This window comes from Nelumbo lutea, chromosome 4, assembly GCF_056320005.1.
Source record: "Nelumbo lutea isolate HS-2025 chromosome 4, American lotus-T2T, whole genome shotgun sequence".
Taxonomy (NCBI): Eukaryota; Viridiplantae; Streptophyta; class Magnoliopsida; order Proteales; family Nelumbonaceae; genus Nelumbo; species Nelumbo lutea.
In genome coordinates this window covers 32,971,195-32,997,961 of record NC_142687.1, presented here as the reverse complement: position 1 = coordinate 32,997,961, position 26,767 = coordinate 32,971,195, and the positions used below count along the sequence as shown (strand labels likewise).

At 37.8% G+C, this 26,767-nt stretch overlaps 1 protein-coding gene across 7 annotated transcripts in view; it reads right to left on the bottom strand.

Moving 5' to 3' along the window:
- Positions 1-1,092: 1,092 nt before the first annotated feature.
- Positions 1,093-26,767, bottom strand: part of LOC148855063 (PPR containing-like protein) — a 34,878-nt gene continuing 9,203 nt past the window's right edge. The window contains exons 3-11 of one of the 7 annotated variants that reach the window (XR_016113256.1): positions 21,818-21,839; positions 20,335-20,454; positions 19,420-19,539; positions 17,231-17,374; positions 5,544-5,756; positions 4,146-4,470; positions 2,599-2,800; positions 2,131-2,217; positions 1,093-1,962 (exon numbers count right to left, since the gene is read on the bottom strand). Coding sequence is in view for 5 of the 7 variants with exons in the window: in XM_088986234.1 (XP_088842360.1) it covers positions 2,150-2,217; positions 2,599-2,800; positions 5,544-5,756; positions 17,231-17,374; positions 19,420-19,539; positions 20,335-20,454; positions 21,818-21,839 (889 nt within the window). In the remaining 2 variants the exon portion in view is untranslated. The remainder of the gene's footprint in view (positions 1,963-2,130; positions 2,218-2,598; positions 2,801-4,145; positions 4,471-5,543; positions 5,757-17,230; positions 17,375-19,419; positions 19,540-20,334; positions 20,455-21,817; positions 21,840-26,767) is intronic. The other 6 variants (XR_016113257.1, XM_088986234.1, XM_088986236.1 and 3 more) reach the window with 6 other exon arrangements.

Here is a 26,767-nt window from a genome sequence, read left to right as displayed (position 1 = left end):
CCTAAAGCATAACTCGGTGAATCATCACCTCTTTTGAAGCTGGGTGCAATCATCTCATAGCACATCTTGAAATGCAGATGCCAAAAGGCAATGGAAAACTGTGGTTTGAACCCCAGATGAGTGCTCTTATATGTTAGCCCAGGCACATTATGACTCATCTATAAATATCCATATTAGCTTAGCTCACTTGTTTCTATAGTTCGTTCTGAGGGAAGCAACAGGAAATCAGGAATCAATCTCCAGAATTGATCCAATGTTCATTTAAATCAAATCTCAAGACAAGATGGAACGTGGAACTTTGAGCCCATTGAAGTAATTCCAGCTTTCATCAAGGATTTGGCGCTTAGTTCAAATGTATCTTTGGATCAACATGAGGATTAATGGAGGTATAGTAGTAATAGTGAGTAGTGATTCTAGCACTAGTACAGCTTGAGAGCTTATCCTGAGGTACAAGAACGTTTTGGGATTCTAAACTGCCTACTAAACTCTCTTTTTTTTATTTGGCGTTTTATGCATAGAGCTATCCCTTTAGATTACATTAAGAAGAAAGGAGTTTTTCTTGGGTTGTAATCACAATGTAGATAAGACCCTATTCAATTTTGAATATTAAGCAATTAAATTTGGATCTACCTATACAATAAAGTCTTCATCCATTTGCAGCTCTACCCCAAATAATAAAATTTTCATGTTTCCATCAATACCCTATGCACATATGGAGATGCAAAATGTGGTGTGGCCATATCAAATTAAATCACCCTTGAAGTGGTATGCCCAAATCATTTTTGGGTCAAAACTCAAATCATTATCATAATTAAATAATTATTAACAGAAAATAGTATACCATCTGGTATACCGTAGGTGCAAAGTGCTGGAATCTGAAAGTTCAGGGAGTCTGTCACAAATGAAAGTTTGGGGAGCTAATTGTCAGGTGGGCTAGGATAGGTTTAAGCTCAATCCAGGCCCAATCCTAAGAATTAGACCTAAGACTCAGGCCCAGTCAAATCCGGGCCTAATCCATATTGAAATTTGATGCACTCGAATTGGTATTGGGCCCGGGCTGGGGTCATGTTGATCAATCAGTCCAAACTAAAATTTGATATAAATGTATACGTATGCATCATGCATGGTTTACCAAAAGTATGCATACATATGTATATATGCATTAATGCACGTACATAGTCAGGTTAGACTTGGACTGGAATAAGGTTGAACCAGGCTCAGGTTAAGGGCTAAGCCTGAACCCAGTTTGAAAAATAAAAAAGCCCAAACTCTTGGGCCCAAGGACTAAAAATTCAAGCCCAGCCCGTGCAAAATTGCAGATTGGGCCCGCCCAAGTTGCACCCCTAGATCCTGTAACATTTAAAGCATTTTAATTCTACGTTTTTACAGAACTGGAAATGAATTGAAAATGTGTAGGGAGACTAGTCATTTGAATTTTGAAGAATTGAAAGGCATGCTTCGAAATTTATTCCAGAGATCCAAATACAGCCAGTGCTCCCAGGGTTTAAGGCAATTCCTTCCCCCAAAATCACGACCAAGCATCTCCTCGCGTGCATCATCTCGCTTATTGCTTCCAATCCGTCAAACTCAATAAGAAATGCAAGCTCAAGTGTTGCCCCATGTCTGCAGGTGCACGGTCACTCTCTTCAATTGACTTTACTTCTATGAGATGCTGAATGAATGACAAACAGAATAAGCAACAATTACAAATTCCAAGATCCTTTCCCTGCCCCACCCAGAATCTGCTTGTAAGGCGGGTAACAACAGAATCTGACAAGGACATAAAGCAAAAAGATTCAATCCTTTTGAAAGCAATAACCCTTCAATCTTCTCCTGAACCTTTTCAAACATGATATGGCATGCATGCATCACCAATGAAAATTGGAAAGGAAAGAGTTCTCATTTGTGACAACTGAGGCTACATAGACCAGGATTGCTTCCCAAAGCACTCTGCCTGCAATGCTAGAAAATAAAGACAATTGATTTGAAGACAATATTTTGGGAAGTAAAGGATAACATTCATTTCCCTTGCTTGTACCATTTTACTACAAAAAACATAAGCCATCCAATGGAAGATACAAGAAAACAGTTACGATATCTAGTTATTTTGTAGAAAAGGAAAATATTTACCATGTTGGTCTCATTATTATCAACTTGCTTGTAGGTCATCCTCAGCAGGCTTTAAATTGTCTGAAGTGTCTGTATTCTTTCTCTCACCTGTAAAGTAATCCAAATCAGAAGATGCTACTTCGATTTTTCATCCTATTGTTCTATCTTATTCCGCTAACCACATTAATGGACCTTCTCACCCAAACCTAGCACAAAATTACCTTCAGTGGAAGGTTCAAAATGTCAGTATTGAGTATTATATTAAGTTTGGATTCCAATACGGATACAGATATGCTTTGAAAACACATGGATACAGTGGAAAGACAGATATGCTTGGATACATTCAAGTATTAAAATATCAGTACACCCGATACAATCAAATGGGCATCCCTTTTTATTTATTTATCTATTTATTTATTTATTTTTAATTTTATAGGTATTAGAGGGTCCAACCCAGATTTCAAACTACCATGAAGGCAGAAAGCATACCCGATTTCCTTGTCTTTTTCTGTGAGGCCTTCTGAGATTGCTTGGGCTTTCCCTTCCATGTCTCAGTAAAAAGATGGTTGTACTTGTCCAATATTCTCTCTTTCTCTTCTGGTCGACCTAAAATCTCATAAGCATCTGCCACTTTCTGCACTATTGCTTTATCCGGTGGTTTCCGATCAAATGCTTCAAGGCCCTTGAAAAGCTTCAGAATCCATATTGGGTAATAAAATCATGTGCAAAGGTCAGCAATCACAAATTGGAGGTGAACATGTGTCTAACATATTTGGATTCTAAGAAACAAATCTAGAATGATAAACCAAATATAGTAGTTTCTGGAAATGCTATCAGCTCCAATAACAATATGCAGCCATACTTGGTACTAGGGATTGGAGTTAAAGACATTCAAGAAAATTAGAAGGATGAAATCAATTAGTACTCCAAGGGATTCTTGTAATGTCTTATTTCTCTTGATTAATGAAAACATTTTCAATTATAAAAAAAAAAAAAAAAAAAACATTAATTTAGTTAAAGCTGGTACTAGGGATCATAGTAGAGGTAATTGATGCTAGCAGCAATGGATGCTTAAGTTGAGCAAAAGTGAGTTTTAGAGGAGAAAGCACCCTTATATGGATGGATACCTTATGCTAAATGTCAACATCCAAGGGGAGGAAAGGATTTTCTGACTGGAACATTTTGTTTCAGATCATTGTTGGGGTCCTATTGGGCTGATGACTAAGAGTTGGGGACACTGTGCCCAAACTAAGGAGGAAGGGAGCACTATTTGATGATTGTAGAGACACTATGGTTGTTGCCTTGCCTGGTGTGTTGGCAGTAAAGTCCATGACACAGTTTTGAGGATTGGTTGCTGACAAAGTGAGGTGGATTGCCTATTGGAAACAACAAACTCTATTACTTTATAGAAAAGAATTACATTACAATTTAAAGTGCCATGCACCCATCTTCAATTAGCTAGTCTTAGCTAACCCCCTCCCCCCTTTCACTTGTATTGGTATTGTACCCCAATATAAGAAATTTCCATGTACCCCAGATTTTGCCAAGCCATCCACCAGGTGATTAGCACTTGGAGTCCAACTAAGTCCAATTTCTGAAGATAGTGTAGATATTTCTGAAGGATTTCTTGTCAACAAAGTAAGAGTGTAATGAACTGCTTGTTGATGAAGTCTTTATTGGATGCTCTTGTTTATTGGCTCAATATTTCTTCTTTCTTGTTGGGATGCACTTATTAAAGTTCCATGAAAAGTTTTTGGTTTGCAAGGCATGGTAATTTCTTTTGCTACTTTTTTGCTTTAGGTTTTTGCCCTTGTATGCCTCTTGTCTACCTTCTTCCTTTTTCTCCTTTAATATACTTCCATAGTTATCTATTTTAGGAGAAGAAAAAATCAATGAAAACAAAAGCAATAAAAGAAACATTACTGCAATAAAATATACATGAATCAGGCAAGAGAGACTCAGATCAATCACAAAACCCTAACACAACCTCCAAAGTTACGAGGTGAAGCCTCTCAAGTTAAGACATCTAAACCAACCTTTCAGGAAAAAAAAGGGCCCAATGCACTGAGATTCCCACCCCCATGATTCCAACATGAGCACAAAAGCCACCAAATAGAACCTTAAAGCAGACAACAGGACAGATGAACCTAACTGCATCCCACCACCAATGTTATCTATCAAAAAAAAACCTCCATCCCACCACCAAACAATCTTGAAAGCTCAACCAAACTTCTGCTCCTTGATCTCTTGATATTAGCTTGTACTGTATCTCCATTCCCCATTTTAGCAGATTGAGGATTTCCCTGGGCTAGATATTCTTTAACTGACTTGGCATCATCCAAACCCAAATCATTCAGAACCCTGCAACTTATACCAACAGAAATATTTAAGTCTTGGGAATATTCTATCACCGTAATCAAAGAATTTCACCAAATTATCCTTAACTCTAATTTTATCCGCACTAATGAGTTATTTGTTTGGCATAGGGCTTAGCTACTTTGAACCTATACATCATAATTTTCTTTAATTGTTAGCATACATCATAATTGTATATAAAAATAGCAGACATTAAAGTAATAAGACTAAATATTTTGCAGAAAGCTATGATCTTTGTGAAAAAAAATTGGTGTAATGGTAAAATATTGGACAGATGCATAAGAACACAGGTTCAAATCTGAGAGCAGCAACTTTGTGCAAAAAATGCAAAAACATAGGTCTGTATCCAGTCCTCCCAAATATTGGGTAATAGCCCTTTTTTTTAAATCTATGGTCTTTATAAAATTTCAAATTTTGTTGTACATTAATCTCAAGACCGTAAAACCTTACTAAGTCGCCAATTGAATTCACTTTATAGATTATAAAAACTGAAAAGCATAAGCATAAACTCAGAAATTTATGTTGCACTTTGATGTAAGGAAAATGGAAGAAGGAAAAAAAAATCTAAAATAATGTTCATTTCTTAGTTTGAATAACAAAGGAAATCAAAAGTTAAGGCAAAGAGTGTAAATTTTCCCTTTGATCTCTTTTATTTTTTTCCTGAAAGGTAGAGAAACAGTAGAGAGGATGCAATGGCTCAACACTCTCCTAAAAAAAATCTTTCTTTTCTTTTCTTTCTCCCTTTCTTTTCTATTTTCTTTCCTTCTCTCATTTGGATACATTAATACATTTTTTTTTCTAATTTTCAACTAAACCCAATTGCCTTAAGAGGCTAGGAAGTACTAACTAAAGCAACTCCTTTGTCTTGGTTGTTTGAGTGAATTTTAAATATCATTTATGATTATTCTTTAGCCGCTATGACCATAAAAGGAAAATGAAACAAAAATCATTTTTCTTGGAAATGCAGGTTGCAGACAAAGAAGCATTTCAATGATGAGGAAAGCAAAATGAAATGTACAACTCAGATATCCTTACACAAGATAGTGCAATACGAGTACCTTTACAAGCCTATCCAGCATGTTATTCCGATAATATATAGATATCATCAAATTGCATAATTGCCATGGTACTGAATGTAGATCAGTACCAATTTTCTTCATCCAAAAGTTGTGTGCTTCTTCTGCCCTGTGGTCCATATCTAGAGCACGTATCAACTGTCTATATGTTCCCAATGTGTTCCCTTGGCCCTTGCTTAACATCCATTTTATAACCTGCAGAGTCCCAAAAGGCATAGTTAAGCACAAGTAGATAATGCAATTAGACAGCTCAGAATCAGGCATGCTGAAATAGCAATTAAAAGGGTAGACCTCTACATCATTCCCTTCATAACCAAGGTCCCTTATCTGTATCACAATTTTTTACATGAATTCCACTGGTACCGGGTTATTTTCTAGATGATTACTCTTTTTCTCTTTTCCTTATTTTTCCATTTTTGCTGGGTATGGGAGAAGCTAGGCTCATAGATAACCCAAGTCTAAATCAAGTAGAAAGCTCCAGACAAAATTCCTGAATACTAGACTATTTTTCTGTAACATCACTTCTGCATATATACCAAGCAGCTGAGATAAAAAAATAAAAAATAAAAAAGAGCCTCAGCTGTTACACTGGGCTCCAAGGAAGGTAGAGAAGCACCTTACGGTGTGAGGGGTGTTGGAATTGCTCTTTATTCTTGAAGTATTTGAGCAGCTGGACAATTATATCATTTTAAGCTTTGTTATAAGGACACAATTATTGTGATCGGGGGAATAATTGTAACTTTGTTTAAGATTTTGAGTTTACCTCTCCTTTTTTTGCACCTTAAGTACTCTGTTAGTTGACAGGACTGGGGATTGATTCTCTTCTTTTTCTCTCCCTAGGTCAGTTTGCTCATTCTTTTTTCTTCTCTTCCTCTCTAATAACTGATACTATTCACATGGTATCATAGCATATTTAGGGAAAACTCAAGAGGACAATTAAGGTTTCAAGTGTTGTCTCTTATTATTTTGTCGTAATCTCTCTCATATTTCTTGAATCACAGCAGGTAGGGGTTTTTCTCAGCCTTGGTTTCAGTTGTTTATGGCCACATCTTGTGGCCATGTATGGTGGTGGTGTGTTTGTGATTGAGCACCTTCTATTTGAGAATTCAAAGAAGGTTTCCAACAAGGCAGGTCCTTAAACCCGTGCTGTTTTTTGGTTGATATGAATGGTATGTTTTGTGTTTGGGGCTGTGAGAATCTTGGTCTATGTTTTTATTTTTATTTTTTTGGTAATAGGTCTATGTTTTTATTTGAGTAAGTGATATTGTTATCAGCAGTAGCAATCTTGTAGCGTTTCCTTGAATTGAAGGTGTTTGTTTCAGCCAGCAATATTCTTGGAGCTTGTGTCAATCAGAGTCTTTGGCAATGACAACATCCAAGTGGTGAGGCTAAATCTGGACTGGTTATCAGTTCATCAATGTTCATAGGACAAATGACTTCTATTAAACTAAATGAAGAGAATTATGTCCCTTGGTCAAACTCAGTTGAGGTTTTTTCCACTGCTAATGACAGACAAATATATTCTTGAAGACAAACCAGATTCAACCTCATCTAAGTACAGTGAATGGATACTGGAAATGCCCAAATAATTGACCTGGTTATGGAACAGTATGGAGGTCAAGATTAGTACCAATCTTAAGTTCTTAGACACAATAAAGGATATATGGAATCACTGTAAATAGTTGTATTCAGGACAAAAAATGTTCCCCGAATTTATCAACTTTATCGAGATTACTTCCAATTACAGCAAGAAGGTGAAAGCGTAAAGTACCATTCCACTCTCAAAAATATTCAGAATTAGATGAATAATCAGCCCCTTACACTTAGGGGTGTCGACTGGACCAGATTTGGTCCAATCCAATCCGGTCCAATATAAGTCTTACAAATGGAGAAGGTCCAATCCAATCTGATGAATATTTTAGACCATTTTGGACTGGTCCAATTCAATGTTTGGACCATCCAATCTGCTCAAATTGGTTTTAATTTAGATTTGTTCCAATCCGAATCTGGTCCATTGACACTTATATTCTTATCTTCTATCAATGGATCAGATATTGGCTTAATCTGACCCAATCCAATATAAATCCATGGATCAGGTCCAATCCAATGCAATAAATACTTTGGACCATTAACTCTGGACTGGTCCAATTCGATATATTTTATTGGTCCATCTAAGATGTTCAAATTGATTTTGATTTGGACGAGGTCCAACCCAAAACCGGTTCATTGACACCCCTACTTACACTTAATTTAGCAAGGCAACAATAGCATCATGATCATCTAGATAATGGCAAGGTTTTTGTTTGAACTCAAGGTAGAGTTCGAACCTATTCGAGCACAAATTTAGGAAGCAGTGAACTCCCTATGATAAATGTATTTTCTCAAGTTAGGAGAGCTCCTCCAATGAGTACAAATGTCATTGCTACTACTCATGGGGATAGGTCAGCTATGGTTGTGGTTAGAGGTGTTGGACGTGTCGAGACTCTTGATGTATTGTAGTACTATAGTCCCTATTGTACTAATAGTCTTATTTTTTTGGGAAAACTCCCGATAGGTGCCCTGTACTTTAGGCCAAGTGCCAATTTAGTACCTGAACTTTAAAACGCGACAAACTAGTACCTAAACTTTCATTTTGCAACAATCTAGTACCTACCATTAATGGGCCGTCAGTTATGTATATCACGTGACCTCATGTGCGATTTAAGACTTAAAAATGTCAAAATTACCCTTGGACACTGTTCATCGTCTTCTTTCTCAAGAAAATGAAATAGAGCCCAAACACACTATTCATTATCTTCTTTCTCAAGAAAATGAAGATCAGGTTCTGGGAACCCAAATCTCTTGATGGAGGTTAAGCCTCCATCCACCACCAACCAAACATTCTTCGCCGCACCGAAGAATGCTTGCAGCAATGGCTGAGTGCATAGGTGGCTCCCTGTTGCCTTAGCAACTTACACCATAAACAATAAGTCTCCAGCATCGATCTCAACCACACTGACATTGCTGGGTATCTCATACCCAAGCTTGGCATCTTAATGGATCTGGCTGACTGGCTCTTTTCCACCTCAACTCCAACCGTTTCTGCGGCATCTTCCCAGATACCATTTTTGCGGATCTGGCTCTTTGATAAGGACTTGAACAACCGCTTCCGATTCGGCATTTTGAACAACCTCGAAAACTCCCCCATCTCCATCATCTTGTTGTCCAACAACAACCTCAGCGGTTACATCCCCAAGGCCTGCTTCCGCCCACCATTGGGTAGACGAAGAGCTTGGAGCAGTTCAACGTGGCTTACAATATGTTTACTGGAGTTGTACTGGCGGTAGTGTTTTAGCTGCTGAGATTGGGATTAAGATGATAGTGATGGACAAGGGTGGTGGTGGTGGAGCAACAGTGGACGACACAGGGGAGGGGATGCAGTGCAGTGACCATCCTTACAAAAACAATCTAGGTGGCATTTGCGGCTTATGCTTAAAAGAGAAGTTGGGTAAGCTATTGTCCTCGATTCGCTGAAGAGGCTTGTTCTCTCCAGTAACAAACGAATTCAACGGATCGATCCTAGCTGATCTCGGCAATTTGAAATCACTTCCAGAATCCTACTTACTCCCATGTTCACCGGTTACATAAGGCAACTCGGGCCAGGCTTCTGGTGGTGGTGATGGTGGTCGGGAAGCATGACTTGGTGACAAAGGAGGTGATTCTATGATGCACCCAAATGGAGGTGAGAGAGAAATAGAAACTTGTGGTGGTGGAGCACTGGTTGGAGGTGGGTAGAATTCTTCTAGGGGTGGAGGCGTTGTATAATGATGGGTTGGTGGCGGCGCCCCAATATGTGGTGGAGGTGGCGATGGTGGTGTATAAAGGTGATGGGTTGGAGGAGAAGATGGGGAGGAGGTGAGGCGTAACCAGAATGATGAGTTGGTGGTGGTGGTAGTGGTGATGCGTAAGGATAATGATGGGTTGGTGGTGATGGCAGGTAATGTCTAATAGGAGGCTTTTGCTTAGTCTGGTTAGTTGGATGTGGAGATGGAGGTTGTGGTATAATAGGCTGCTTTGTCTTTGGTGACACTCCTTTCGACATGGTTGACTATGGCGGAGGAGGCTTGAAGAATCTAGGCGAGTGGGCCGAACTTGGCGGTGGGGGTTGCGGCATGTCATTGCTCCCAGTGCAGGGAAAGGAGTAGCACCACCCTTGCTGCCACTGCTACCGCATTTCAACTTGTTGCAGTCAACATGTTGTGCAACCTTGGAAGTTTACACTTGAAGGGCATTTTTGTCTTTTTGCATGCTATTTAATAGCTGGTTAACGCCGGGTACTAGATTGTCGCAAAATGAAAGTTTGGATGCTAGATTGCCGCGTTTTAAAGTTCGGGTACTAAATTGGCACCCGGCCTAAAGTACAGGGTACCTATCGGGAATTCTATCGGCTATTGATTCAATTTGATTCTTTGGTTGTTAAAAAGATTTTTTGGGAAGTCTTTTGACTATCATCAAGCCCTATTTGAAGTCCGTTTGAAGGTTGTTCTAATCAGCCGAAAGTGATAGGTTTTTTTTTTGTTCGAAAAGATGCCAGAAGGTTAGTATTCTTTTGATTTCTTCAAATCGGCTGATCCAATCAGCCTGTTGTCATTCCTGTGAAGTTTGACAAAACTAACTACAACATGTGGAAGTTCCGATTTGATTTCTTTGTTGAAGGAAAAGGTCTGGGAGGATATTTGAATGGAAAAGTTACTAAACTGGATGAAAATGATACAAGGCTTATTCATAATGGAAGTTGGATAATGGGAAAATAGTTTCCTGGATATTTAGTTCAATAGTATCTCATATTGCAGTATCCATGAGGAGAATGCAAACTGCCTATGAGATGTATGCATACTTGAAGAAAGTTTACCATCAATCTAATATGTCAAGACAGTATCAGATTGAGTTTGAGATTTTTACTTATTGTCAGGGAGACAGGAAGATCTAGGAATACTATGCCGCTTTTCTTGACTTGTTGGCAGAATATGAACTTGTCCATATAGATCCTTCAAACACTGTAGAATGTGTAAGTATCTCCAACAACATTTTGAGAAAAGAAAGGTGAAGACTTAGACCTGAATATGAGATAATTAGGTCTAATGTTTTGAGTAGAGGTACTCTTCCAGATTTGGATTCAATGATGGGTGAACTACGAGGGAGGAGACTAGACTCCTAACTGTTGGGGCTGACACTACTTTTATTGTTCAAGGAAGTGAAGTGCTAAGGATTTCTCCAAAACTCAGTGTTACGAGTGCAAGGGGTTTAGACACATTCCTTCTCACTGCAAGAAAAGGAATGTTTTCACTTATTGTAAGCAACAAGGTCATATCATTCCAAATTGTTTAGTTAGACCATCTAAGGGTGCTCAAAAGAACCAGCCACGTGAGTATTAGATGACTGAGGGACAAACCACTAGCATTTCCTCTACCAAGGGTGATTCCTCTGTTAAGGGTGAACCTTCTGCATCTATGGATGAAAAAATAAAACAACCAGTATCCTTCACTATTTTTTTTATGAATTGTATCCTTCGCTATTTCCTTACCTTTTTTGCTATTGGATGATTTGGCGAGTTTTTTTGGTTATTGTCTCAGTCTCATGTTTGGATCATTGACTTTGGGGCAAATAATCATATGACAGGAGCTTACCCTGTCATATGATAGGGGCTCACAGCCTCTTGTTTTCTTTCTATTCTGAGATACTAAGCGACACTAAGGCGGGCACCTAGGCAACTAAGTGCTCCCCTGTCACCTAGGTTCACTTTGGCACCTTGAAAATTATGTCTATTGCCTTCATTTGTTCCACTTAACCAGGTATATCTTTCATATCTTATACAGTTAACTTACTTATTAATGGTAAAATTAAAAGAGGACCTCAAGACTAGTAGATAACATCTTTTACGTCAATTCAGGTTACTCTAGTGGTTTCTTCTTTCTTTTCTAAGTTATATGCAATTAACTAAATAAGAATTTACACACATCAAATTTATCACATGATACCTAGTTACCTATACATGCATAGCATACCAGTGTTGGGCATGATATATACCTAACAACAACAGATACTGCATGGACACTATGTAATGCAGTGCTTTTAGCCAATCAGGCTATCAATTTTCTTTATTTTTACTTTGAAGTTTAATTAAATTTAGAAAGTAATTTAGAGATGGCATTTGGCTTCAAAAACTACATATAAAAGCATGATGCCATGATATAAGTATACTAAATGGGACACCACCCCTGTAACTATCACCAGGATCTTATGTAATGGAGAGTTGTATCTCCATTTATGGTATTCATGTTTGTGTTGGTATCCATATATGGACATCACAATTTATCAGATAGATACTTTAAGAAAGAGAATAAAAAAAGTCATTCCCCAATGTTGGTCCCTTCTGTCTAGGATCTTGGGAGGGGTGGACTGGAAATATGAACTTAACCTCTTGGAAAAGAACATGTGTTCACACAATTTCCTGCCCAAGATTTTACCGTAACACCAAAAAATTTAACAAAGTGGCCACTCTCAGACTCGAACCTACTTTCTCATGCTTGTCAGCATGAAATTTTACCACAACACCAATGGTTTTAAGTATCAATACATCCAATATGCACGAACAGGCATATCGGGTATTTCGATACTTCATAATTTTTTTTAGTTTTTTTTTCAATATTGTTTCAAGGGGTCGATTTTAGGCTTGCCTGCCCCCTGAAAGTGGCCAAATTTCAAAACACCCCTTATTTGAGGTTTCGACTTTCAGGGAGCTACCGATATTATACGGTATGTATCTAAATTTTGAACCTTGACTACACCAATCAATGGCTCCGAAAAAAGGCCATTACCCAATGTTGGTCCCAGCTATCTCGGTTCTTTGGAGGGGTGGACTGGATATGGACATAATCTTTAGCATTTTCTTGCACAAAGTGGCCACTCTCAGACTTAAACCAGTTTTTTCATGCTTGTCACCCTGGCCACTCTCAGACTTAAACCAGTTTTTTCATGCTTGTCACCCTTGGACTTCACCATTAAACCATAAATTAAAGAACTTGGACAATCTGATAATTTCTCCTAAAAGCGACCAGTTCTGATGGAATGGTGTCAGTGACTGTGTGCATAAGTAATCATAACAATGATGTTGGCTATTTGGTGAACATTTTGATGGTTGGGGTGTTTGAGAATTAAGTCTGAAATAGTTAAGGAATTTGCATACCTTTTTTTTATCATAACGAGTAAACTTTATTAGAAGAAAGAGCCAAGTACAATGCAGAGGGGGATAAACTTTCTTATACCACCCTCATGGAACTAACCAAAGCCACAACAATGAGAAGAAATTATTACAATTGAGCCCAAAGAAAGGAGGTTCTATTCACCCCTTGCTTTGCTAGCCCATCAGCAAAGAAGTTGGAACTTCTTCTGACCCAAGACACCTTGACTTCAATGTCTTTTGTTAGCCATTTGAACTGCTTCCTTTCGTTGTTGTAGTTCCAGAAACCGTTGGTTTTCTTCTTTATCCAGTCCACCACCAGCTTTGAGTCTCCCTCGATAATCAACTTTCTAATGTTCAGTTCCTTTGCTCTCTTAGCCCCTTCCACAGCTGCCAAAATCTTAGCTCTCAATGAATTGCGCACCCAAATTGGACCTGAGAACAGAGCGATTATATTTCTTTCCTCATCCCAAAAAACTCCACCAATTACCCAATTGCCCTGGGTTTCCAACACTACTCCCATCAAAACTCAGTTTTACAAACCCATTAGTTGCGCACCTCAATAACAGCTTCTCTGCTTCTCTCTTTATCTGAAAATAGCCTTGAGTTCCTTTCTTCCCAAATGGTCCAAATTATTGCAGCCCTTACACATATCTACATTACCTGACCTCTCTTCTTTGGCCAACTAAAAGCTGTAGAGGCAAATAAGCTTTGCACATTCGATGGAGGGAACCACCTGCACCCAAATCAAGAAAGAAACCAGAGCCAAATACTTTTAGTAAAAGTGCAAGAGACTAATCAGTCACAACTGGTCTCACCATCAGCCTTACAGAGAATGCACCAATGAGAGGATAAGCAGTTGTTAGGTCTCTTTCTTTGAAGCAAGTCACATGAATTGATTCTTTCAAAGAAAACTTCCCAGCATAGACTCCCAACCCTAGGAGGAATAGGCCTATTCCAAACCTCTTTCACAGGGAAAGAATGTTCACCACTATTAGTAGGTTGAGTTAAGGATCTGAAAAAAAAAAAAAAAAAAAAAAAAAAAGTACGATAGAACATACTAGAGGGCAAAGGGGTCCAAAATTCGGCTATCAGAGTTATCAGGGTCTAGGAAAGTTTTATCAAGAATATCAATCAACACTCATAAGTTGTTTAACCCGGTATCCCTAACAGCTCACTTGAGGCCCAAGTCCCACCCATACCCAGATCTGAAAATGGAAGGAACTAGAAAAGAAGAAACAAATTCATTTTTGTAGTTGGAGAGGGAAAACAAAGAAGGAAATTGATCTTTCAGAGGGGAGTCCCCAACCATGATGTTCCCAGGATTTAATATGATCACCAGAACACAAATCATACCTGATCCAAGGCAAGAACAAAGGTAGGATAGCTTGAATTGCCTTCCAGGGGGAGGCTCTCGTAGCCCCTAGCCAATATTCTAGCATCCCAGCCATTTGCCACAAGCCCATGAATATTGAAAATTACCTTGGCCCATAGGTTGTTCTTCTCCAAAGGAAGCCTCCACAACCATTTTCCTAAAAGAGCCACATTTCTTTTCTGGATGTTTCCAATACCCAACCCTCCAAAATTTTTACTTGTAGTCACCAAATCCCATCTCACCCTATGATCCTTTTTCTCCTCCCCTGGCTCCCATAGAAAGTCCCTCATCACTTTTTCCAAAGTCCTAGCTACACCTACTAGGATTTTAAAAATTGACGGGTAATGGAATTTACACACCTTGTCCTTCAACTTCCAACACTCGAGACATGACAAATGTTTAAGGAGGTCACTTTGCAAAACCAGGTGTAGAGAGATTGGGCCGAATGGGCCCTAGTGCCTTATTGTGTTCTTTATCTTCTCTTATTTGTTATGCTTGTTAATGGGCCTTGTCCTTATGGGCCTATTAATCATCTTTTTACTTCTTTTAAGTCATGTTTATGAGCTGGCCGCCCCATTAAGGGCAGTATTATAATTGTTTCTATCAAGATCAGAATAATAAAAGATTAGTTGAGTAAGGAGAGAAACATCGAAGCATCTTTTCCTTCTCCCTTCTTCATCTTCTTCCTCTTCTTCACTACTGTTTCTCTTCTATTTCTCTCTCTTTTCTCTCTATAATCTGAGATTTATTTTCTGATTTTATTGGACTGAATCACATCTCCAGGCATTTGCTTACCTGGATGCAGGGTCTCCAGCTTCAATTGATGCTTGAAACTATCCATAAAGTAACCCCAGGTTAGATGTAACCTTCACCTTAACCAGTTTTTATGCCTAAAAAAGCTCTTTAAATGACTCTAGGACTAAAATCATGCATAATCATACATTATGACAGATGATGTAGTTGCTTATGTCTTAGAGTTACCCATTGCATGTAATGGAAACATGCAAACAAATATTGGATGGGGGGGAGAGGGACTTAATAACAAACAGGTATAGATCAAAGTCGATTTTTGAACCCCGTGGGGGAAAAGTTTGAGAAAAGATTGGCGGCTTGAAGGAGGAACTACATTTCTTTAGGGGGCAGAGTGACTTTAATAAAAGCTACACTTGCCAATCTGCCAATCTACTTTCTGTCAGCGTTTAGGATACCTAACAGGGAAGTTAAGAGGATTGAAAAATTGATGAGGGACTTCCTATGGAAGCCAGGGGAAGGGAAAAAAAAGGATCATTTGATCAGCTGGAAAGTAGTGAGCCGAATTAAAAAAGAAGGGGGGTTAGGGCTAGGACAGATAGCTAGGAAGAACGAAGCTCTTCTAGGTAAGTGGCTTTGGAGGTGGCCCTTGGAAAGAGAGAGGTTATGGCATGAGGTAGTGGCTACCATTCATGGCTGTTCTGAGACTGGTTGGGATGCAAGGGTATCTTGATGGGCTTCACTCACAACCCCTTGGAAGGCCATTTCAAGCACCCTCCCTAATTTCCTCAGGTATGTAAGGTATGATGTCTACTCTGGTAATTTGTTCTTTTCTGGAAAGATATTTGAGTGGGCTCTCGACCTCTAAAAGATCGCTTCCCCTCCTTGTACTCTATCTCCCTCTTTAAAAAGGACCACGTTTCAAGATGTCTTTCTCCCCCAGTTCTCCCCTTGACTTTGAATTGGAATTTTAGGTTTCATAGAGGTTTAAGGGATGGGGAATCTGCTTGTGTCTCTGAGCTTTTGCTTCTTTTGGACTTTGTTTGTTTGGACCTCTCTAAACCCGATAGAAGAATTTGGACTCTAACTCCTAATGGTTCCTTTACTTTTGCTTCTTATCTCAAGTCCCTCTGCTATGCCCCTCTCTCTTTGGAGTTCCCTGTCAAAGAAATCTGGTCAAGGCCCATTCCCCCTAAAGTAGTTGTTTTCTACTGGGAAGCCTTTTATGGTAAGATCAATACTATGGATATAACCTATAAAAGAAGAGACTTTTTCCTTGTATATCCCCAAACTGGTGTATTTTGTGTAAAGCTCGTAATGAGGATTACCACCACTTGCTATTTTCTTGTGCTTTTGCTGATAATTTTTGGAATTGGGCCTTTATGTTGTTTAGGTGCAAGCGGATCTTGCCCTCTGAAGTAAACTTGCTTTTTGATCCGTCTACTTTTGGGCAGCCAACAAGGAGAGGGATACTAATGTGGAAGTACATCAGAGCAACCATTTTGCGTATTATTTGGGTTTAAAGGAATTTTAGAATATTCAAAGAAAGAAAAGAAGCATCGATAAAGTAAAGAAGTGCATTTTGACAAGAACAATTCATTGGCTAAAAACTTCAGATTTGTTCAGAGGTTATTCTTTTGATGATCTCTAGAAAAGTTGGGCAGAGGTGGCCTCCACAGCTCCCAAAAAGAATAGGTTACAGATAGAGTGGAGACCTCCTAGAGAGGGTGTGGTAAAGTAGAACTTTGATGGAAGCGGTATAGGCAACCTAGGGCCTTCAGGTATAGGAAGGATCTTAAGAGTTAAGGATAGAAACATCCTATCCCTATTTTCAAGACCAGTGCGAGTTGACAATTCAACAAGGGCTGAGATACTGGTTGTGGTGCAAGGAATACAGGTTGCAAACCAACTAGGAGTGGAAAATCTGATAGTTGAGGGAGATTCTAAGGTGGTAGTGGGTTGGTTGTCGAGTCCAGAAACAGTTCTATGGGGCTATAGGGATCTTCTTAAGAAAGTTAATTGGCTCACAAGGAATATGTTAGTCACCTATCAGTGGGTCAGCAGATCAGCAAATGCCAGGGTTGGTTCTTTGGAAAAACAAGGGGTCTCAAGGGTTGAATTATTTTCTGCTACTCTATGATTGTATTCTGTTAAAAGTTTGTTTATGCTCTCACCTCCAGGGGGAGGTAACACCTCATGCCTCCTCTTAGGGTGAATGTACACTTCCTTTCTTACCATTAGTAGAATCATTATTCATTTATCAAAAAAAAAAGTATTCAAGTAACAGACATGCAGTGGAGAACTACAAAGAGAAATGCCAAGTACCTGAATGACTCTATGCCACTGTTGCTCCTTTTCAAGAGCCAATAGTACTTGTTTAAGTGATGCAATAGGAAAGTTTCGCTCCCATGCAACCCATGCATCAAGAGCACCATAAATTGCTTCTTTAGAATCCTTGAGGTCAGAAAGCTGCAATATTTTGGGGTTTCTCAATAAAATATACTAATGAGACCAGCAATAGAAACAGAAATGTGGGTAGATATTGGATTCAAACCACTAACACCTCAAGTCAATAGAGTATATACAGATACATTGAAATTATACATATCCAATAAAAATGTACCACTAACAAATTATCTGTTAATTGATGCAACATTTTTGGGTTTGGTAATTGAATATTTATTGAGAAAAGAATGATGTAAAAGTAAAATTATCAAGACCCCCCAAAAAAGCAGGTTTCAATGATTAAAACAAAACACAGTCCGTAAGGATGTATTTTAGTTCACTAATTTATTTTCTCTTTATAAAAAAAAAAGGGGTCTCTTCATCAATTACAGAAAAATCTTTTCAGACCAAATCTCTATCAAGAGAGGGTTTGTCGATCAATGAAACATCATACCCAAAACTAGCATCTAGAGACACTTTTCGGAAACAAAATCATACATCAGTTAAAATGCTTCCTCTAACAAATAGAAGAGCCTATCAGAAAAAACATGTAATAATAATATTTATATCCAACATCAGCTCCAAAAATATTTGAAAAACCTATTATCAGATGATGCAGAAGATGTCATTTTTCAATAAATATATTTTTGCATTAGGCTGACTTTGGTTTTTATCTCCCTTTTTAATCTATGTATTTTGCTTTTTAAGCACCATATATGGGCATAAGGATATAAAGAGCCACATATGGCAAACATGTATATTATAGAGTGCGATAAGAGTATTTAAAAAACAAAACAAAACAAAAGTGATCTGTGGGGATAATGATCCCCATGCCCAAAGAATAAGGCCTTTGTTTTCCAATCTGAAATTTTGAATTGTGACGCATTACAGTAAATACCAAAAATGAAACAAAATACACAATCCACTTGTAAACAAGCCAAGGACATGACCCTTGGAACTGGTGGATGAGAATCATATGGGATGGAGATCTTTGATATCTCTTGCATTCTATTTATTACAGTCAAATTTGACAATTCAGGTTATCATTGTCAGAAACTTGGATATGGATCGTGCAGTTACAACTTGCAACATACAATATTTTTTTTAGTTACAACTTGCAACATACAATATTTTTTTTAGTTACAACATACAATTGATACACAATACCTTACATTGTTACTTATCAAATTAAACTTTGCCAACAAACCAAGAATAAAATATGGGGATTAACCTTCAAAATATATGGTGAACATACCATAATTATTATTTTTAAGGGTTTTTTTCTGAACCAAAGTTATGAATAGAGATTGTTACTGGATTCACTCTATGAAACATTTTCTGGCTTTTTCCTAAAGTCATACATTATGTATTTATTTTGTTTACACAAACATTTCCTTTTTTTATCAATGTTTACACAAATAGTTCTTCCATTTTATATACATTGAGATCTACGTTAATGGAAAGCAAAAGAAGCTGCATCTCCATTTGTAATGTAAGGCATCATTTATGGAGAATGCTTATGGTTTTAGATTTAAAGTGATACAAATTAACTATTTGGAGCAACAACTTGGTTAATTATAGTATACATTTTATTAGTAAGAACATAGCAATTTACTTTGTTCACTGTTATGAAACATTTTATGGTTTTTTTTAGTCTATCCACACATTATGTCTTTCTTTTACAGTTCCAAAAGTTTATACAAAGACTTTTTTTATCAATATTTATAAAAGGAGTCCTTCCATTTGTATGCATTGAGATCTGAATAAGTTCATCAACCTCAGCTTCTGAAAATAATTTACATATACAATTTACGCCTCGGGGGTCATTGCTTGATGGAATGGTAAACCTCAGGCTGACAAGCGTGAGAATGCATGTCCAAGTCTGAGAGTGGCCACTCTATGCAAAAAGCCAAAGGTTAGGTCTGAATCCAGTCCCAAGATCCCAGATAAACGGGACCAATAGTGGGTAATGGCCTTCATACAATTTACACCTTATATTTAAAGAAGGAAGAAATAAGAAACCTCACAATTTACCAATTCAAAAGAAAAACTTCAGAATTCACACTTACTGTGTTAACAAGGAACTTAATCTTATCCTTCTTTGAGACATTCTCACCAATTTGAAACTTGTGTATGAGTAAATTATCGTCACTTAAATCTTCATGCTTGGTTTGATTGCCAAGCTGTACCTGGAGAGAAAAAAAAAAAGAGTCAAATTCAGTTTAAACACCCCGTAAAGTAAGGATAATCTATCAGCGTTTCTTCAACATATAGATAAGCATATCTGATAATAGATTCCAAACGTGAGAAATGCACCTTAGGTATGAATAGAATCCTTAATGAAATTTTATACAAGGAAAAAGAAGGCCAAAATGGTGATGGTTTTTTTTATTGGTAACTTTGCAGCTTACTGATTGATGATAAAAAATGTGGTTATATAAAATAATGTAAGTGCCCAGCACCCCAAAAGTCCCTGGGCAGCCTTGCTGCCTTGCCTTATGTTTCCGTTAACTTACAATCATGGGTTTGGATCACTGAATGCCTTAAATTTAACTTACTGTATGCCTTAAATTTAACTTCACTTTCATTCTTTTTAACTTTCTTATGGTATAATATTTTTCCAAGTTTTCTCTATTTTTAGATTCTTGCCAGCATTTATAACATGCTCATTTAAACTAATTATATTTTGAACATCTTTGTTCCACCACCAAGCTTATTCAGCACTTTTCCATTTCCTCTTAGATTCTCCTAAAACATCCTTTGCTACTTTCTTTATGCAGTTCCGAATAACAACTTTAGAAACTAACCAATGGGCTTGAATGAAGTTCTTAATAACAAATTAATGTAGTTCTGGCAAGAAAATGTCCACTAGTTTATAGAAATGAATGGCACCCATGATGGATATTCTTTAAATACTTCTTGAAGCTTATCCTAGAATGCATATGTTACATATAAAAATCAAAACATTCTTTAATATGGAGAACCTCTGATGAAATTATTGCTCCACGGCTGCAATCATTGGGTATTTGACCTTGTACTGTTGTACTGTAGCTAGGAATCCCAAATGACAGTTTAATCATTCCTAATTGAGTAATCCAACCTACCTGCAGATGCACAGAAAAAATAATGAAGCAAACCAATCCATGTAAAGAATGGCCAAGTTTGATAAAGCTCATTGATTCAGTTGAAACTCACATAAATTAAGCTAATCTTATTTAACTCCAAGTTGATTCATTCAGATGAATGCATGTATGCATATGCATACTTATGTATGTATTTCTACATGTAAAACACACAAAACCACATAAAAAGAAAGGAAGGAATAAATGGAGAATACATGGATAGAAATATGCCACAAATAACCCCAAAAATCCATCCCTTGTATACCAAAGCATACATCACAAAACTAGAATAATTAAACCATTCCTCCAATGGATAATGCAACTAGCCACGCCAGTACAAAAAGCATGTACAATCTGATGAGGTATATAGGGACTGATAAAAAAACTGCCCTGGCATCACTATACCCTCCACCCTGCTTTACAAAAAATTCCCATGTACAAAAAAGGAGTTGAAGCCTATATTCTTGAAAATCTTATGACAAGAGAGCCATGAAAACATCTTTCCCAAAATTTTCTGAAAAATAACATCTGTAAGGCTAATCTTGATTTAAAAGATCCTTGTGTCTCTCCTGCCATATGCACCAAAACACCACCACTGGGACTATATTTCAGATCAGTTTTCCTCTTTTGTTCAGGCCTTCACCCTCCAACCTATTATAAACTCCGCTACTGAGCTTGGATAGCAGTTTTGCCCTCAAAAAGTTGTAAAATTCTGGACCAAATTTCATAAGAAAAGCTGCAATGCAGTGATTCACATATTTCAGGTGTCCTTCACATAAAACACAATCTGATGAGTCCAGTAGCAGACCCTTCCGCAAGAGGCTGTCCATGGTTATGATTCTGTTTAGGCAAGCAGTCCAAACAAAAAAAAAAAGCAATTTTTTAAGGCACATTCTTTTACTGAATGATGTTGGCAGGGACTAGCTGCTCGTCTGTACTGATCAAAGCATTGTAGAATAACTTGACTGTGAACTTTCCTGCTTTATAACATATGTAACATTTCCGCCATTGCGTCTATCCCATAGTCATCTAAATTCATTCCAAATTCTGGAAGCCACACCACAGTACCACACTTCCCTCATGCAGTCAAAAATCACTAGAGGTTCTTTCTGATCTTTTATTTGTGATATGTGGCAATTCTTGATATTCAAGATTATCAAAACCAGGTAGAATCTTTAAAGGACACAAATCACACAATAAAATCATTATGTCAACTTAACCTGAATAGATTGCAAGGCTGACTGTTTTTATATTTTTCACCTCAAGAATCCAAAAAAATTACAGAGACAGCATTAATAACATCAGTAAGAGTTGGTAAAATAAGGTGAAGATAAATGAAAGGTACCTCCATTCTTTGGGTCAAAAACCTGCAGAAAGTATTATAAGTCAGGAATTAGATACGCATTACTCAATGCTTAGACTAAACTAGCATGCAGAATTTACAAGATGTCAAAACCTTCAAATCTAAGGGAGATTGGAGATATTACCAAGTAATAGGATTAAGAATAATTAGAATAAATAGGTTTAAGAATAAAAAAAAAATGAGAGAAGAAAAGAAAATAATATAAATTGTAAGAATCAGCATAAAGAAACTCAAGCCACTGGCATCAGGAAAAAGAAAATCATGTCCAGTACTCCAATTTCCACAGATAATCGATAGTCCCCTGCTCAACTTTCTGATTCTTTTCTCTTGATTCCTAATATGATCTCAACACTATTCCTCTAAGTGGATCTAGGGTATATCAACTCAGTTCATAAAAACCACATATGAGGAGATGGCCAATCAAGGGGATATTTTCAATTAGTTCCTTGAACTCAGGAAAAAAGCATATCCCGACTAAGATAACCACAAAGCAATCTTTTAAAACAAGGATAGTTCTCTTGATCAGCACTCATAATAGATAAGAGAGTCTAAGGAGGACACTAATATATTATCTTCAAAATAAGATGGAATTCTTCCAAATAAAAGGTTAACCCCTCAAAAAAGCTTTCTGTTAGAATGCATCAATATTTTAAAAGGTGTGGAAAGTACAGTTCCACATAATGTACCCATTTACTGCTTGTCCTTGCTGAAGGCTCCAGCTTTGGTGCAAGAAGAAATTGAAAAGTTACTGAGAGATTTTCTCTGGAATCTAAAGGTGGAGAGAAAGAAATTATCATTTGGTGAGTTGGGACCTGGTTTGTAGGGCCAAGAGGGATGGGGGTTTGGGAGTGAGAAGGGTGGGAACTTTTAATAAGGCCTTGTTGGGGAAATGAGTTTGGCGGTTTGGTAGAGAGAGGGAAGCACAACGGAGAAGGGTGGTGGCTTGCGAATATGGAGTGGTGAATTTTGGGTGGGATGTGAGGTAAATCCTATCCACATATGGGGTGAGTGCCTAGAAAGGAATCATGAAGTTTAACTCTTTGATTCAACCGTTTTTAAAGGGAAAATTCCCGATAGGTACCCTGTACTCCAGGCCGAGTGCCAATTTAGTACTCGTACTTTAAAACGCAACAATCTAGTACCCGAACTTTCAAAACGCGACAATCTAGTACCTGCTGCTAACTAGTCGTTAAATGGCACATGAAAAGACAAAACTACCCTTGAAATATCATCTAATTTTCTTTATCAACCTATCCATAAAATCAAAACCAATATTCACACATGATCACTCCTGCGACGAATCCAATCCTTTTAACACATTCATGTCTCCCTAAGAAAAAACTTCTGAATTTTTCCTGGTGTCTTGGGAAGTTCGTCTCTAAACACCACCATCTTGGGAACCATGTAGTGCGGCAACCGACCACGGCAATATTCTATGGTCTCCTTCTCCGACGGCCTTGGCATCTGAGGTTTCGAGCTTATAAAAGCACATGGAGTCTCACCCCATAACTCGTCCGGCTGAGCTACCACTGCCACTTCCTTCACGGTTGGATTTGTGTATAGCACTGATTCCACCTCCACGCTGCTCAGGTTCTCACCGCCGCTTATGATCACGTCCTTCGACCGGTCTTTCAGCTTCTCCCAACAAAAGCAAAGGCGAACAGAAGCCAAACCTGTTGATTTGATTACTACTAAGGTCCAATAATAGGTCGGGCAGGTCGAAGCCAAACCTTTGCTGATCACAGATAAAACATACATAAAAACCACACCAGAAATGACCACCAGAAGCAGCATTCCAACCCTCCTGCCAGCAAATTTGCAGATCCGGTGAAGAAACTTTTCCTTCTCTCTAGACCCAGACAGAAGCATCTTTAGGGGCTTGCGAACAAGGATGGGTGTAGTCTAAACCGGCAGCACAACACTGTTTGAAGTTGTTGTTGCAATGATCCATAACTCCCTATATGTAGACCCAATGACCCTCTAGTCATTGTCCCTCCAAAACCACAAGTTTATCTTTCATTTCCCTTTTCTTCCAGAATCCTCTCTCATTCAAAATTCTCAATCCTTTTCTACACAGAACAGAATCAACTCCCGAATCACCACCAAATAAAGATTCAACTTAACAAACCTCCACCAAAGTCCCGATGCGGACCAATTTATTGATTCCAATAAATCTCAGAATCTATCTATACTTCAAAATACAATTACAAAGCAGTCCAATAAATCCAAATCATCCTTGAAATCTCTTCTACCATTGTACCCACCTCTGCCAAGAACTCCCAAGCCAAACCAAAAGAATTAACTCAACTCTTACGAATCGATCCCAGCCAACAAAACAATCTTCAGTCTCACTCTAAAAAACAAAGGAGAAAAAAATTAAAGATTATCTATCTCCACCACCGATATGCAACAACAACAGAAATCGAGACGAACCGTTGTTACCTTTCAGTCTTTCGATACAACCCCAGATCAAATTGTAGGGCCTCCGCTGAATCAAGGGCTCCCAAAGGAAAACGATTCATGCTTGATAAGTTCTGCCCTGCTTTCAACTCTGTGTGGCATCTCGCCAAATATGAGATCATGGAGAATTCTTTGCTCGTAGTGTGAGAAGAAGAGAAAGAAGAAGAGGTGGTGCAGGAGGTAGAAGAAGAAGAGGAGCTTTGACCCTCAGATCCCATGATGGGCGGTTCTTCCATGTGGTCAAAGTGGAATATATCATCTACATACGGTGTAGCAGATCCGAACTCTAATAGAAGTTAGGGTTTTTTGCTTCCTTTATTTTGGGCTCTTGGAGGATAGCGAGAGGCGAACAGACTCTTGAGTTTTCGTCCGGACTGTTAGAGCTTGGGATCTGTTTTATTTTCGTGAGAAAGAAGATAATAAACAGTGTTTTATTTTAAGGGTAATTTTGACATTTTCAAAAATATTAAATCGCACATGAGGTCACGTGAAATATATGACTGGCGGTCCATTAATGTTAGGTACTAAATTGTCGCGTTTCGAAAGTTCGGGTACTAGATTGTCGCATTTTAAAGTTCGAGTACTAAATTGACACTTGACCTAAAGTACAGGGTACCTATCGGGAATTTTCCCTTTTTTAAATTGGAAGGTGGGGAATGGTTCAAGTGTGAGATTTTGGAAGGATGGCTGGATTGGGGTTGGAAATCTGTGTGAGTTATGTCCTAGGCTTTACAGTCTAAGCAAGAAGGGTATACCTATTTCTCAATGCTATGAATTCCACAATGGGGCAGTGGTGTGGTGTCCTAAATTCAGAAGACCTTTGTTGGATTGGGAAATAGAGGAATGTATGGGGCTGTTGGCAAAGCTTCAAGAAGTGGAAGTATGTCCTTCATTTCCAGATGATAAACAGTGGAAAGAAAATAAAAATGGAAGATTTACTGTTGAATCTCTGTACAATGCTTTGTCCAGAAATCAGGTAGAGTCTGATTCAGTTAAAGGAGTTTGGGGGAAGGCTTTTGCTTGGCTCATTTCAATGGGAAGTATCCTGACTCAAGACAATCTGAAAAAGAAAGGCCATCAATTTCCAAGTAGATGCCCACTTTGTTTGTCTGAAGAGGAGTCTATTCTTCACCTTCTGGTACGCTGCAGTTACATTAGGAGTATTTGGGCCTAGGAAATGGAAGCATCAAAACAAAAATCATTTTGAGCTGTGTTCCATTTGCAGTATGTTCGGATGTCTGGAAAGAAAGAAATAAGAGAATTTTTTTAAGGCAAATTGAGAAGCAATAGAGAGTTAGGGACAGTCACCAATTTAAGGATTGTAGGGTGGGTCTTAGTTCTGCCAGAATTCAGAGGTTTAAGCAAAGGAAACTTTGGAGACAACTTCTTGAACACTTTGAATGTATAACTCTAGTTGTAATTTTGCTTTTTCTCTGCTTCTGTTTTGTAAGAGTTGGGATGACTTCTTGTCACCAAATCATTGCATTTTCTGCCTGATTGAATAAAATTTTTTCTTTATTGATCTTCAAAAAAATGCTCTTAGGCACAAAAGAGAAATGCTCACAAACTCGGGGCATACACCTTATAAAGGCCCAACTTATATTTATTATAACATATATAATATATAAAGTTTATATCCAGGCTTTTATTTACTCAATACATTGAGTGCACCAAAGCTTCTTCTTTTTTTTTTTGATAAATTACACCAAAGCTTCTTCTTCTTCAATGTAGACTAGCATATGCCTCGTATTAAGTGCACACTTTTCTTGCATTCTATACAAGAGAAATAAGACTCATCAAGGCCCAACTTGTATATTATTGTCATATATAATATATAAAGTTTATATTGAAGCTTTTATTTGCTCCATACATCAAGTACACCAAAATTTCTTCTTCTTTCATGGAGAATCAAGAATGACATCCACTCCATATGCCTCATAAAGGCCCAACTTATATATTATTATAGTATGTATTATATAAAGTTTACATCAAGGCTTTTCTTTGCTTGAAACTTCAAGTATATCAAAGTTTCTCATTCTCAGATAAGCTTCATCTGCAGCAACTGCTGCTGCCTCTGCTACATTTACTTTCAAAACATAGTTGTTCCCCCCTCTGCTTCTTCTGCCACCACTGCTGCTTCTGCCACAGAAAGTCAGCAACAGAGGATTCTGTCCCTTCTTTATCTTCAAATATTAGTAAGGTTAGTGGTTAGTACTTAGTATTTGTAATTTATGCTTCACCTAAAATTGCTAAATGCTTGCTATTAACTTCTTACATTCATTTGAATATGAGATGAGACAATTATGCAATTTATGTGAATTACTAATTCTGAAATTGTGATTTGCAACTTTGCAAGTGATGCACTAATGGTTGATGACACTTAAATAATAATGGAGTGTCATAATTCAATTTCATATTTAAATGTGATGATTTTAATATTTGTATTGTATTTGATGATTTTATTTTTTATCA